Raw genomic sequence first — 15,322 nt, forward strand, 5'->3', positions numbered from 1 at the left:
GTTTCTCTCCTAATGGTGAAGGTTGGGATTTGGGGAGGCTAAGCTGATCATAGATGCATGAAGATAAACTTTTATAGAACACTTACTGGTAAACTCTATTATGGACCGCATTATATTCTTATTGCCACTAGAGGGAGACATGCCATTCTACAGTATGTCCTGCCTTAGACTCCTTCACTGATAGCTACACCCACATCCTGCCTCCTTGACAATCTGCAGGTGTGTGGGAGAGAGAGGATGATGTTTACACCCTGCCTCCTGATGGGACGCCACACAGCTTACACACACACAAGCATTAAACTGGTCTTCGTGAATGGACCATGAAGCTGCTACGACATTGTACGTTAGCACAGCAAGCAAACCATGCCTTTCTACCGAAGTCCATCTCACATCTTCATACAGTAGGAATTGAATGACTCATCTAAACAAAAGATAATATAGTATTCCATGGGGTCAACTTTGATGACCTTGATATGCATTTTAATGTTATATAAGTAGGGCTCAGAGTTTTTCCGGTCAGGTCACACCAATGACTCTATATACACTATTAATGGACAATGCCATCGATCACGTGACACCCTTGATTCTTATGTGAAGACTGAATAGCGCATGTGAAGCCAAGGAAGTCGGTTAAGATGGCGTCTCATGTGGAAGATTTATGTAGACGTAACATGTGAAGTTTGAGCTACTCCTGGATGTGATGTTGCAGGCTAGCTCAGTGCTGCCCCCTCTCATTGAGTATTTCAAATTGAAGGCCGACCTGGATCTGGCAGGTCTAATTAGCTAATAAATTATCCTTATAATTTCTTCTGTGTGCGATTTTAAAGTAATTGGTTCAAGGACATACAGTGCATTCGGGAAAGTATTCAGACTTTTTCCACATTTTGTTACGGCACAGCTTTATTCTAAAATGGATTAAATAAAAAATCCTCAGCAATCTACACACAATACCCCATAATGACAAAGCGAAAACAGATTTTTGACATTTTTGCAAATGTAATAAAATAAAAAAATAAGACACCTGTTCAGACCCTTTGCTATGAGACTCGAAATCCTGTTTCCATTGATGAACCTTGAAATGTTTCTACAACTTGATTGGAGTCCACCTGTGGTAAATTCAATTGATTGGACATGTTTTGAAAGGCACACACCTGTCTATACAAGGTCCCACGGTTGACAGTGCATGTCAGAGAAAAAAACAAGCCCCGAGGTCAAAGGAATTGTCTATAGAGCTCCGAGACAGGATTGTGTCGAGGCACAGATCTGAGGAAGGGTACCAAAAAATGTCTGCAGCATTGAAGGTCCCCAAGAACACAGTGGCCTCCATCATTCTTAAATGGAAGACGTTTGGAACCACCAAGACTCTTCCGTGGATGGATGGCATTATTCGCGCAAAACTGAAAGAGCGATCCACCACATTTAACCATGGAAAGAGGTCTGGGAATATGTCTGAATATAAACAGTGTAGTTATTCCCTCCACCAGGCAATCAAAGAAGTGAAATGCCGGTACAGGGACAAAGTGGAGTCGCAATTCAACGGCTCAGACACGAGACGTAAGTGGCAGGGTCGACAGGAAATCACGGACTACAAAAATAAATCCAGCCACATCACTGACACCGACGTCACGCTTCCAGACAAACTAAACACATTCTTTGCCCACTTTGAGGATAATAAAGTGCCACCGTCGCAGCCCGCTAAAAAGGACTGTGCCCCCCCCTCTCCTTCTCTGTGTCTGACGTGAGTAAAACATTTAAACGTGTTAACCCTCGCAAGGCTGCTGGCCCAGACGGCATCCCTAGCCACGTTATCAAAGCATGCGCAGACCAGCTGGCTGGTGTGTTTACGGACATATTCAATCGCTCCCTATCCCAGTCTGCTGTTCCCACATGCTTCAAGATGGCCACCATTGTTCCTGTACCCAAGAAGGCAAAGACAACGTTACTAAATGATTATCGCCCTGCAGCACTCACTTCTGTCACCATGAAGTGTTTTGAGAGACTAGTCAAGGATCATATCACCTCCACCTTACCGGCCACCCTAGACCCATTTCAGTTTACATACCCCCCCAACAGGTCCACAGACGACGCAATCGCCATCACATTGCATACTGCCCCATCCCATCTGGACAAAAGGAATACCTATGTAAGAATGCTGTTCATTGACTACAGCTCAGCATTCAACACCATAGTAACCTCCAAGCTCATCATCAAGCTGGAGGCCCTGGTCTCAACCCCACCCTGTGAATTGGGTCCTGGACTTTCTGACGGGCCGCCCCCAGGTGGTGAAGGTAGGAAACAACATCTTCACTTCGCTGACCCTCAACACTGGGGCCTCACAAGGGTGCGTGCTCAGCCCCCTCCTGTACTCCCTGTTCACCCACGACTGCGTGGCCATGCACGCCTCCAACTCAATCATAGAGTTTGCAGACGACACAACAGTAGTGGGCCTGATTACCAACAATGACGAGACAGCCTACAGGGAGGAGGTGAGGGCACTTGGAATGTGGTGTCAGGAAAACAACATCTCACTCAACGTCAACAACACAAAGGAGATGATCGTGGACTTCAGGAAACAGCAGAGGGAGCACCCCTCTATCCACATCGAAGCGACAGCAGTGGAGAAGGAGGAAAGTTTTAAGTTCCTTGGCGTACACATCACAGACAAACTTAAATGGTCCACTCACACAAACAGTGTGGTGAAGAAAGCGCAACAGCGCCTCTTCAAACTCAGGAGGTTGAAGAAATTTGGCTTGTCACCCAAAACCCTGACAAACTTTTACAGATGCACAATCGAGAGCATCCTGTCAGGCGGGCATGGCAACTGCACCACCCTCAACTGCAAGGCCTTCCAGAGGGTGGTGCGTTCTGCACAATGCATCACCGGGGGCAAACTACCTGCCCTCCATGACACCTACAGCACCCGATGTCACAGGAAGGCCAAAAAGATCATCAAGGACATCAACCACCCGAGCCACTGCCTGTTCACACCGCTATCATCCAGAAGGCGAGGTCAGTACAGGTGCATCAAACCTGGGACCGAGAGACTGAAAAACAGCTTCTATCTCAAGGCCACCAGACTGCTATAGAGAAATCACTATCTCAGAGAGGCTGCTGCCTACATTGAGACCCAATCACTGGCCACTTTAATAAATGGATCTTTAGTCACTTTATACAATGCACTCTAAATAATTCCACTTTAATAATGTTTACATATCTTACATTACTCACATCACATGTGTATATATATTACTGTATTTTATATTATCTACTGCACCTTCGCCATCGCTCATCCATATACTTACACGTACATATTCTCATTCACCCCTTTAGATTTGTGTGTATTAGGTAGCTGTTGGGGAATTGTTAGATTACTTGTTAGATATTACTTTTAGATATTATTGTTAGATATTACTGCACTGTCGGAACTAGAAGCACAAGCATTTCGCTACACTTGCATTTCACATCTGATAACTATGTGTACGTGACAAATAAAATTTGAGAAACAAGATTCTCTTGTCTGATGAAACCAAGATTGAACTCTTTGGCCTGAATGCCAAGCACCAAATCTGGAGGAAACCTGGCACCATCCCTACGGTGAAGCATGGTGGTGGCACCATCATGCTGTGGGGATGTATTTCAGCTGCAGGGACTGGAAGACTAGTCAGGATCGAGGGAAAGATGAACGGAGCAAAGTACAGAGAGATCGTTGATGAAAACCTGCTCCAGAGCGCTCAGGATATCAGACTGGCGAAAAGGTTCACCTCAGGACAACGACCCTAAACACACAGCCAAGAAAATGCAGGAGTGGCTTCGGGACAAGTCTCTGAATGTCATTGAGTGGCCCAGCCAGAGCCCGGACTTGAACATCTCTGGAGAGACCTGAAAATAGCTGTGCAGCAACACTTCCCATCCAACCTTACAGAGCTTGAGAGGATCTGCAGAGAAGAAAGTCAGGAACACTCAGGGCCTTCTTTGTAGATTGGTTACCTGACAACGCCACGAAAACAATGCGCATGCTTCTTTGTGGCAGAAGTCCATGTGTTGTTGTGATTCTGGATGGCCAGATTGCTTGAAAGAATGACAAGAAAATTCCACATGGGGAATCGTGTGGCTCATTTCAGCTAGTTTAATCTTGTTCTTGATACCATGTCTTGTTTTGAGGTGTTTTGACTGATTACATGTCAATTCTAATATGGCAAAACATTTGCTAGCTAGCTAAACCAAAAACTGTAACGATCTATTTGAGAGATGACAAGTGCTCATACTGCAAATGATTCTATTCAGTTTGTGGTTATTCACAAAATGAAATGTTTAATTAATTGAAAACTTAATTGAAATGTAATTGAAAGCTATGGCATTCATTTAATCTCAAGGAACAGAATTGACCCAATGTGACATCCTTGCTTGTCTGCACTGACATTGCTACGTTGTATTAAAATATTGTTATACAAACAATTATTATAAAATGATTGTAATAAAACATTGATACATAAAACAATTCAAGCTACTCCAGAATACACCTTCTAAATACATTTGCCAAGCAAGCCCAATGTCCACCCATTCCATTCGTTAGATGTCATCGAAAATGAAGTAAAGAATGAGTGGTCACCCATATAGGCTATACAGCACTGTCAGTTCAAACGAGCCATTGTCCTAGTGGAATCCAGAATGTGATCGTAATTGGGAGTGGCAGCGCTCTATGCCTTCCGGTCTCAAAAATAACACCTTCCCTTTGTAATGCTGACAGTGGGCCTAAGGCTGATTACTCAATATCCTGTTCTGTTTGCTCACCCTGACATGAGAAAGTGAATGTCACTGTCGGTCTGTCGATGATTCATACTTGGTCACCTTTCACACACTTTTAGCCCCAAGGTCTAATTCACATTGCACGTGATTGTTTAATCATGTCAGTGACTCATAGATTGGAAATTTACACAGTCCAATTAGGCAATATAGTCAGAAATGTGGTTAATGTTAGTGACGCTCACTTCAATAAACTAGGCCTAGTCACATACGATTTGATGACATTGAATGTATGGCTTTTTCATATAGGCCATTCTCTGCTTATACAAGAAAAAACATTGTATTATGATAATCATTATTCCACAACCATATCCATTCTCCAGGTTATCCTCTTCAAAACCGTTCTAACCACCTTTCCTGATTTAAAACCGGTTTTATGGACAGAAATAAAATAATTGATTGCAGGTGGCTTAATTTAGAGTACACATAGCACCCTCCATTCAAGGCCGGCCCTATCCTTTTGTGGGCCCTAAGTGAGGTTTGGTCGGGGCCCCCCACCTTGCGGGCAAAACATTTTAGTGGCCCCCCTCTTGATGCCGGAGAGAAACATATCTGAGTACTGTAAGAGTGACTAACAAAATCAATGTGGGCTCCCTGGAGGTAAGGGCCCCATCAGTAATTTGGCCTTGATGGCTAACCAACTTAGCAATCTAAAAATGTTTAGCAGACATCGGCTAATTGAGTGACTGACATAACAGAAAAACTGCTGATGCACTACCACATTTTGAAATTGCACCTTCTGTATTCTAATATTCTAATTCCACTCGGTTTCCCAGAAAATAAAACATCTAAAATACTTGTTTATTTGGTCAGGGGCCACCTAGGGGCTGGGGGCCCTACGCGACCACTAATGTCAATAACGTTTAGGGCTGGCCCTGCTTCCATTACAAGGTTCATATGCTTCAAGCACACAAATAGACATTTGAAGGCCACTGTGACTGCTTTATAAACCCGAAAAAGAGAAAAGCTGCCACAGTGGAGAAAATAGTGTCAGTCACACTTGGAGACACGTCATAGGGTGGGGACGCCACCATAAACACACAATGTACTGATCCTGCGCTGATACTGGTTAAAGAAGTCTGACTGACTTCCACATAGTCTGGAGAAAAGAGATCCACCCACCATAAATGAAAATAATCTATTGTCTATTTACAGTACAAGTGTCTTCCACAACAAACACTACAGTATCTGTAATATGTGGTCAATTGCTGTGACACGCCATTTTTCTGATAAGGCTAACAGAGTGGTCATGATGACATGGGGAAAGAGACAATTAGAATATTACATGATAGGGATCCACAATAATTAATGCTGACATGATATACAGTAGTCGTGTATGTCATTTACTTGATCAAATGATGCCTGAGTAGGTTAGTTCTATATCATTACAATGCCTTTGGTGCAGAGGTTGCAAAATTCGTATGTGTCTTTTCTGTGGCCTGGAGTTTTTCCTGATCTCCTGAGTGGCGCAGCCTGGTTCAAATCCCGGCTGTATCACAACTGGCTGTGATTGGGAGTCCCATAGGGCGGCGCATAATTGGCCCAGTGTCGTCCGGGTTTGGCTGGTGTAGGTTGTCATTGTAAATAAGAATTTGACCTTAACTGGCTTGCCAAGTTAAATAAAAAATAAAAATTTGAACTGATCAATTAAAACTCTGGGTCCCATTCGTAGGCTATAACAGGTTCCAACTTTAACTTTTCTCACTGGCTCAAGCGGGCCAGTTGGCCAAAAATCTACTGGCCAGAACAGAATTTCTACTGGCCCAGATGATGTCGTTTTTAAATGCATTGGGTTCATGCAGGCTATATTTGGTTATGATGATATGTATTAAAAAGCTGTTTAATATAATTTAGCAATGTAAGTCATTACTCCATTCTTTAGAGTTGCACTGTATTAATTGCATAAATGTTTATAATTTTGAGAAGATTAGGACACTGCCCTTTTAAGACAATTGCATTCCAAAAGAGATATTATAAACTGGGTGGTTCGAGGCCTTAATGCTGATTGGTATGACAAAACATTTGTTTTTACTCTTCTAATTATGTTGGTAACCAGTTTATAATAGCAATAAGTCACCTCGGGGGTTTGTGGTATATGGCCAATATACTGTACCCATCCATATATGGCCAATGGCTGTATCCATCCGCGCTGCGTCGTGCATAAGAACAGCCCTTAGCCGTGGTATAATGGAGATATACCACACCCCCTCGGGCCTTATTGCTTAATCAACCTGACTACAGTAGGCCTGCCAAGACAAATGCTACAGTGTGTTTTTGTAGATTTCTTTTTGCAGACTATGAACAGTAACCAGCCTATTGCTAGTTTTACTTTTGTAAATCACTTTCCCTAAAATAAATAAGCTCAAGCGACTAGATTGATGGGCGCTTCATTTTGCTCAGGATGTGAACGTAGAGATCAACTTCTGCACTGCTCGAGTGCTCGAAAGGTTGTGACTCGCTGGAGCGTAGTGGTGCTTGAATGAACGAAAGGCCAATCAATATTGCTCAAATACAAATAGCACTACTTTTCTGCGTATTGTCTTCCATGGTAGACTGCGACAGAGCAGCAAAATGTTGGACCTGGAAGGCAAAAATGTGCTGAGAAGTAGCTGGCCTGGTCCGTGCCGCTGCTTTGGAAGTGTTGTGACAGTTTGAAAAGTATTGAGACGAACGTTGTCTCACCACACATTTTACAGTGGCTCTGCTTTGGTGAAAGTCATAGCTTAGGGTTAGTCATAGCTCATACAATCATAGCGTATTGTATTTACAACACATATTGATACCACTAATATGAGCGGTATTATATATGGTTATATGCAGTATTTTGTCTGGAAACAATCCATTGAACTCAATCAATACATGAAAGGTTCGACTGTTTTCAGACATGAATTATATTAATTTCTTCTAAGGAGTACTATACAAAGCGTGCTTTCCCACCTTGTGGAACATGATAGATAATGCATGCTACATAATCCTCTACATAATGAAGAGTGCTCACCTGACATCAAGGAGAGGTGTGGCCATGCAGGAGCTGTATAAATGAAAGCATGTCTGGAATTTCATTCATAACATTGACAACCCCAGACAGGGTGCACCTCTGAGAACAAACCAACCATGCCTAGCTCAGTCGCACTGCGTTTTCTCTTCTCTTGGGTGGCCCTCCTCTCCAGCCTCCATCAGGGGGAGGGCCGGCCCCGCCTGGCCCAAGACAGTACACCCCGCCTGGGGCAGGAGGAGAGCCAGAGGGCCCTGCTCCTGGAGGCAGTGAAGACAGGCATCTTGAGCTCCGTGGGGATGGAGAAGGAGCCCAGGCCCAGGGAATTGGCTTCAGAGGAGGAGCTGAGGAGGATGCATCAGCTCTACAGGGAAACACTGAGGCATCTGACAGGGAACTCCAGTCAGGAGGGGGAATCCCGGCATTCCCCTAGGAGGACATCCACCCTGCTTCTCCCAGCCACAGGTGAGACCTTATTTAAAGACACATTTCTACTGTACTGGTTTTAACCACAAGGACCTGACTGTTGACATTCTAGATTTAGATCTGACTGCATGGAATTTTGCCTTTACGTATGGTGTATTTATAACCTATTGAAAAGGTCTGAGTTAGACGTCAAAGCCAATGGTTTGGGCTTTGTAAAAGGTGTGTACCTGTGTCCCAATAAACATTCTCCCACGGTGGTGTCTTCAACAAGAATAATTCAAATGCGCTTTTATGAAGAAACAAACAAAAAGCCTTAAAAAACATTTTTTGGGTTTAATGTTAATGTACCTGTCAGTGTTTTCTCAAACCATATCTCGTGAGAATGAGTGAGTCATATAATTTAGTCTTAGTGCTTCGTTTTTGTGTGCACTCCAACAAAAGCCTACCATTAGCATTTGGACTTAGCAAAGGCTTGATAGTAATTCCGAGAGCAGATATTAATTACAGTTGAAGTCGGAAGTTTACATACACTCAGGTTGGAGTCATTAAAACTTGTTTTTCAACCACTCCACAAATTTCTTGCTAACAAACTATAGTTTTGGCAAGTCGGTTAGGACATCTAGTTTGTGCATGACACAAGTAATTTTTCCAACAATTGTTTACAGACAGATTATTTCACTTATAATTCACTGTATCACAATTCCAGTGGGTCAGAAGTTTACATACACTATGTTGACTGTGCCTGTAAACAGCTATGAAAATTCCAGAAAATGATGTCATGGCTTTAGAAGCTTCTGATAGGCGATTTGACATCATTTGAGTCAATTGGAGGTGTACCTGTGGATGTATTTCAAGGCCTACCTTCAAAATCAGTGACTCTTTGCTTGGCATCATGGGAAAATCAAAAAAAATGTAGACCTCCACAAGTCTGGTTCATCCTTGGGAGCAATTTCCAAACACCTGAAGGTACTACGTTCATCTGTACAAACAATAGTACGTAAGTATATACACCATGGGACCACGCAGTCGTCATACCGCTCAGGAAGGAGACGTGTTCTGTCTCCTAGAGATGAACGTACTTTGGTGCAGATGCTGGAGGAAACAGGTTCATAAGTATCTATATCCACAGTAAAACAAGTCGTATATAGACATCACCTGAAAGGCCGTTCAGCAAGGAAGAAGCCACTGCTCCAAAACCGCCATACAAAATCCAGACTACGGTTTGCAACTGCACATGTGAACAAAGATCGTACTTTTTGGAGAAAAGTCCTCTGGTCTGATGAAAGAAAAATAGAACTGTTTGGCCATAATGACCATCATTATGTTTGTAGGAAAAAGGGGGAGGCTTGCAAGCCGAAAATCACCATCCCAGTCATGAAGCACGGGGGTGGCAGCATCATGTTGTGGGGGTGCTTTGCTGGTGCACTTCACAAAATAGATGGCATCATGAGGAAGGAAAATTATGTGGATATATTGAAGCAACATCTCAAGACATCAGTCAGGAAGTTAAACCTTGGTCGCAAATGGGTCTTCCAAATGGACAATGACCCCAAGCATACTTCCAAAGGTGTGGCAAAATGGCTTAAGGACAACAAAGTCAAGGTATTGGAGTGGCCATCACAAAGCCCTGACCCCTGAAAATTGTGTGTGAGCAAGGCCTAAAAACCTGACTCAGTTACACCAGCTCTGTCAGGAGGAATGGGCCAAAATGCACCCAACTTATTGTGGGAAGCTTGTGGAAGGCTACCCGAAACATTAACCGTAACCGTAACCGTAACCGTAACTGTAACCGTAATAGCCTTGGCTTCATGCATGTTAACATTAGAAGCCTCCTCCCTAAGTTTGTTTTGTTCACTGCTTTAGCACACTCTGCCAACCCGGATGTCTTAGCCGTGTCTGAATCCTGGCTTAGAAAGACCACCAAAAATTCAGACATTTTCATCCCCAATTACAAGATTTTCAGACAAGATAGAACGGCCAAAGGGGGCGGTGTTGCAATCTACTGCAAAGACTGCCTGCAGAGTTCTGTTATACTATCCAGGTCTGTTCCCAAACAATTTGAACTTCTACTTTTAAAAATCCACCTCTCTAAAAACAAGTCTCTCACCGTTGCCGCCTGCTATAGACCACCCTCTGCCCCCAGCTGTGCTCTGGACACTATATGTGAACTGATTGCCCCCCATCTATCTTCAGAGCTCGTGCTGCTAGGCGACCTAAATTTGAACATGCTCAACACCCCAGCCACCCTACAATCTAAGCTTGATGCCCTCAATCTCACACAAATTATCAATGAACCTACCAGGTACCACCCCAATTCCGTAAACACGGGTACCCTCATAGATATCATCCTAACAAACTTGCCCTCCAAATACACCTCTGCTGTTTTCAACCAAGATCTCAGCGATCACTGCCTCATTGCCTGCATCCGTAATGGGTCAGCGGTCAAACGACCTCCACTCATCACTGTCAAACGCTCCCTGAAACACTTCAGCGAGCAGGCCTTTCTAATCGACCTGGCCGGGGTATCCTGGAAGGATATTGATCTCATCCCGTCAGTAGAGGATGCCTGGTCATTTTTTAAAAATGCCTTCCTCACCATCTTGAATAAGCATGCCCCATTCAAGAAATTTAGAACCAGGAACAGATATAGCCCTTGGTTCTCTCCTGACCTGACTGCCCTTAACCAACAGAAAAACATCCTATGGCGTTCTGCATTAGCATCGAACAGCCCCCGTGATATGCAACTTTTCAGGGAAGCCAGAAACCAATATACACAGGCAGTTAGAACAGCCAAGGCTAGCTTTTTCAAGCAGAAATTTGCTTCCTGCAACACAAATTCAAAAAAGTTCTGGGACACCGTAAAGTCCATGGAGAATAAGAACACCTCCTCCCAGCTTCCAACCGCTCTGAAGATAGGAAACACTGTCACCACCGACAAATCCACTATAATTGAGAATTTCAATAAGCATTTTTCTACGGCTGGCCATGCTTTCCACCTGGCTACCCCTACCCCGGACAACAGCACTGCCCTCCCCTCTGCTACTCGCCCAAGCCTTCCCCATTTCTCTTTCTCCCAAATACAGTCAGCTGATGTTCTTAATGAGCTGCAAAATCTGGACCCTTACAAATCAGCCGGGCTAGATAATCTGGACCCTTTCTTTCTAAAACTATCTGCTGAAATTGTTGCCACCCCTATTACTAGCCTCTTCAACCTCTCTTTCGTGTCGTCTGAGATCCCCAAAGATTGGAAAGCAGCTGCGGTTATCCCCCTCTTCAAAGGGGGGGACACCCTTGACCCTAACTGCTACAGACCTATATCTATCCTACCCTGCCTTTCTAAGGTCTTCGAAAGCCAAGTCAACAAACAGATTACCGACCATTTCAAATCACACCACACCTTCTCCGCTATGCAATCTGGTTTCAGAGCTGGTCATGGGTGCACCTCAGCCACGCTCAAGGTCATAAACGATATCGTAACCGCCATCGATAGGAAACAATACTGTGCAGCCGTATTCATTGACCTGGCCAAGGCTTTTGACTCTGTCAATCACCACATCCTCATTGGCAGACTCGACAGCCTTGGCTTCTCTAATGATTGCCTCGCCTGGTTCACCAACTACTTCTCTGATCGAGTTCAGTGTGTCAAATCGGAGGGTCTGTTGTCCGGGCCTCTGGCAGTCTCTATGGGGGTGCCACAGGGTTCAATTCTTGGACCGACTCTCTTCTCTGTTTACATCAATGATGTCGCTCTTGCTGCTGGTGATTCTCTGATCCACCTCTACGCAGACGACACTATTCTGTATACTTCTGGCCCTTCTTTTGACACTGTGTTAACAACCCTCCAGGCGAGCTTCAATGCCATACAACTCTCCTTCCGTGGCCTCCAACTGCTCTTAAATACAAGTAAAACCAAATGCATGCTCTTCAACCGATCGCTGCCTGCTCCTGCCCGCCTGTCCAACATCACTACTTTGGACGGCTCTGACTTAGAATATGTGGACCACTACAAATACCTAGGTGTCTGGTTAGACTGTAAACTCTCCTTCCAGACCCACATCAAACATCTCCAATCCAAAGTCAAATCTAGAATTGGCTTCCTATTCCGCAACAAAGCATCCTTTACTCATGCTGCCAAACATACCCTTGTAAAACTGACCATCCTACCAATCCTCGACTTCGGTGATGTCATTTACAAAATAGCCTCCAAAACCCTACTCAATAAATTGGATGCAGTCTATCACAGTGCCATCCGTTTTGTCACCAAAGCCCCATATACTACCCACCACTGCGACCTGTACACTCTCGTTGGCTGGCCCTCGCTTCATACTCGTCGCCAAACCCACTGGTTCCAGGTCATCTACAAGACCCTGCTAGGTAAAGTCCCCCCTTATCTCAGCTCGCTGGTCACCATAGCAGCACCTACCTGTAGCACGCGCTCCAGCAGGTATATCTCTCTAGTCACCCCCAAAACCAATTCTTCCTTTGGACGCCTCTCCTTCCAGTTCTCTGCTGCCAATGACTGGAACGAACTACAAAAATCTCTGAAACTGGAAACACCTATCTCCCTCACTAGCTTTAAGCACCAGCTGTCAGAGCAGCTCATAGATTACTGCACCTGTACATAACCCATCTACAATTTAGCCCAAACAACTACCTCTTTACCTACTGTATTTATTTATTAATTTATTTTGCTCCTTTGCACCCCATTATCTCTGTCTCTACTTTGCACTTTCTTCCACTGCAAACCAACCATTCCAGTGTTTTTTAGTTTTTATTTTACTTGCTGTGTTGTACTCACTTCGCCTCCATGGCCTTTTTATATTTTTATTTATTTATACATATATTTGTTTGCCTTCACCTCCCTTATCTCACCTCACTTGCTCACATTGTATATAGACTTATTATTATTTTTTATTTTTATTTATTTATTTATTTATTTTTTCACTGTATTATTGACTATATGTTTGTTTTACTCCATGTGTAACTATGTGTTGTTGTATGTGTCGAACTGCTTTGCTTTATCTTGGCCAGGTCGCAATTGTAAATGAGAACGTGTTCTCAATTTGCCTACCTGGTTAAATAAAGGTTAAATAAATAAATAAATAAAAATTTGAACCACGTTAAACAATTTAAAGGCAATGCTACCAAATATTAATTGAGTGTATGTAAACTTCTGACCCACTGGGAATGTGATGAAAGAAATAAAAGCTGAAATAATTCACTCTACTATTATTCTGACATTTCATATTCTTAAAACAAAGTAGTGATCCTAACTGACCTAAAACAGGGAATTTTTACTAAGATTAAATGTCAGGAATTGTGAAAAACTGAGTTTAAATGTATTTGGCTAAGGTGTATGTAAACTTCCGACTTCAACTGTACCTCTTCTCCAAGGTATATAATAATGAACTATTCTAATTTGTAAATCATTTGAATGTAATTTAGCAATTTTTTGAGGCGGTAAAGACAGATCCATTATAACTCTTAAAAGCACAGCCTATTGAAGTGATGACAGTAATTCCAAGAAGCTGAGCATTTGTCTAACAACCTTCTTTTCACCTCTTTCAGTGGAGCCTTTCAAAGTGCTTCGGACTGATGAGGAACACACATCAGATGTGCTTTGGTACAGAGCTGTCTTCCACAAGAACCCAAACATCAGGAAGGATCTCACTTTGGCCCGGGCTGAGCTGAAGCTCTACAGACAACTGTTGGATGGCTCGAAAGCTGCCGAGCCCACGATTACTGAAGAGGTTCATGTTAAGATCTATGAGATGAAACCGCTGAACTCTTCTCTATTGATTCACACGGAGACCCTTGTTCAGACGCCCGCTACAAGAACTGGAGATTTAACTTTGGACATCAGAACTGTTGTTGATAAGTGGAGAGGGAGGTCGGACGGCTACTCTCTGGTTGTGGAAGTAGGACTGGTCGTCGAAGAGGGAACTGATCCCAAGAGGACCCCTCAGATGGTCCTGGAGGTAGACCTTGTAGAGCCTAGATCAGCAGGCAGAAGGAGACGGACTCGCTCCAACAAAGAAGACAACTGCGATGAAGATGGTCGCTGCTGCCGAAAGTCTGTCAACGTGTCCTTCAAGGAGATTGGCTGGTCAGACTGGGTCGTTGCCCCCGATGGTTACAACATGCACTTCTGTGACGGCTCCTGCCCCCACAACTACAAGCCAGCTAGCATGCACGCGCAGGTGAAGTCTCGTCTTCATCATATCAACAAGGGAGCAACACCTCGGCCCTGTTGTGTGCCGGCAGCCTATGAACCTATGGTCCTCATGCACTACGACAGTCGGGGAAAGTTGAAGCTCACACCCTTCAATGACTTGATTGTCAGCAAATGCCACTGTGCTTGAGTCCTTCGGGACAAGACCAGGCAAGGACTAAAAAAGAGTTGGAACAAACTTTTTCCTTTTGGCGAGCCATTAGATACAATGTGCTAGTGGTACATTCTGAAATAGAAGGGTTACTGTTTTCAAAGGAAGTAAGAAAATAACAGTTGTCATGCTCAATTAGTGACATTCCTAGTGTCCTTTTCAATGGTTAAACAAACAAAAATACCCAACATCATCCATCATCCATGGATTCTGAGAGCAAAAATAGGTTCATTGTAAACAATTCAAGTTACTGTGGAGTGATGATTCCGATATTTACTATTTTATTTGGAAGATTAAACTTAATGTTAGTCTCATGTGGCCCGTAATGTCATATTCTTCCAAGACTATGTACAAAATTACATTATTTATTGTAATTTATTTAACAGGGTCTAAAACGTATTTGTATTGTTTGTAGTTTTCAATGTTACAATATTTAGTATGTTCCTTACATCACTGTACTTTAAATATATATTCAATTGAATTTAATGCTATGTACAGTATTATTTCCAAACATTTTGGAAGTTTGTCCATAGAAAATATACTATTCTTTAACATTTCAATAATGGTAGTATGGATATTACTACTTTATGTTGGGTTGTTGTGCCTGAATGCATCTGTACACAAACTTTACAATAAATATTTTTACATACAAATTATGTTTTTACCCCATGTGATTAATTCCTTAGCAACAGTAACAGAACTTGAAATTCTGACA

General features: G+C 43.2%; 1 protein-coding gene across 1 annotated transcript; it reads left to right on the forward strand.

Moving 5' to 3' along the window:
• The first annotated feature begins 7,723 nt into the window (after window positions 1-7,723).
• Window positions 7,724-15,049, forward strand: LOC139551038 (inhibin beta C chain-like). Its single transcript, XM_071362390.1, has 2 exons — window positions 7,724-8,263; window positions 13,793-15,049. Exons 1-2 carry the CDS (start codon window positions 7,918-7,920, stop codon window positions 14,584-14,586), a joined length of 1,140 nt encoding a protein of 379 aa, XP_071218491.1. The 5' UTR covers window positions 7,724-7,917; the 3' UTR covers window positions 14,587-15,049.
• Window positions 15,050-15,322: the final 273 nt, after the last annotated feature.

This window comes from Salvelinus alpinus, chromosome 23 (genome assembly GCF_045679555.1).
Source record: "Salvelinus alpinus chromosome 23, SLU_Salpinus.1, whole genome shotgun sequence".
Lineage (NCBI taxonomy): Eukaryota > Metazoa > Chordata > Actinopteri > Salmoniformes > Salmonidae > Salvelinus > Salvelinus alpinus.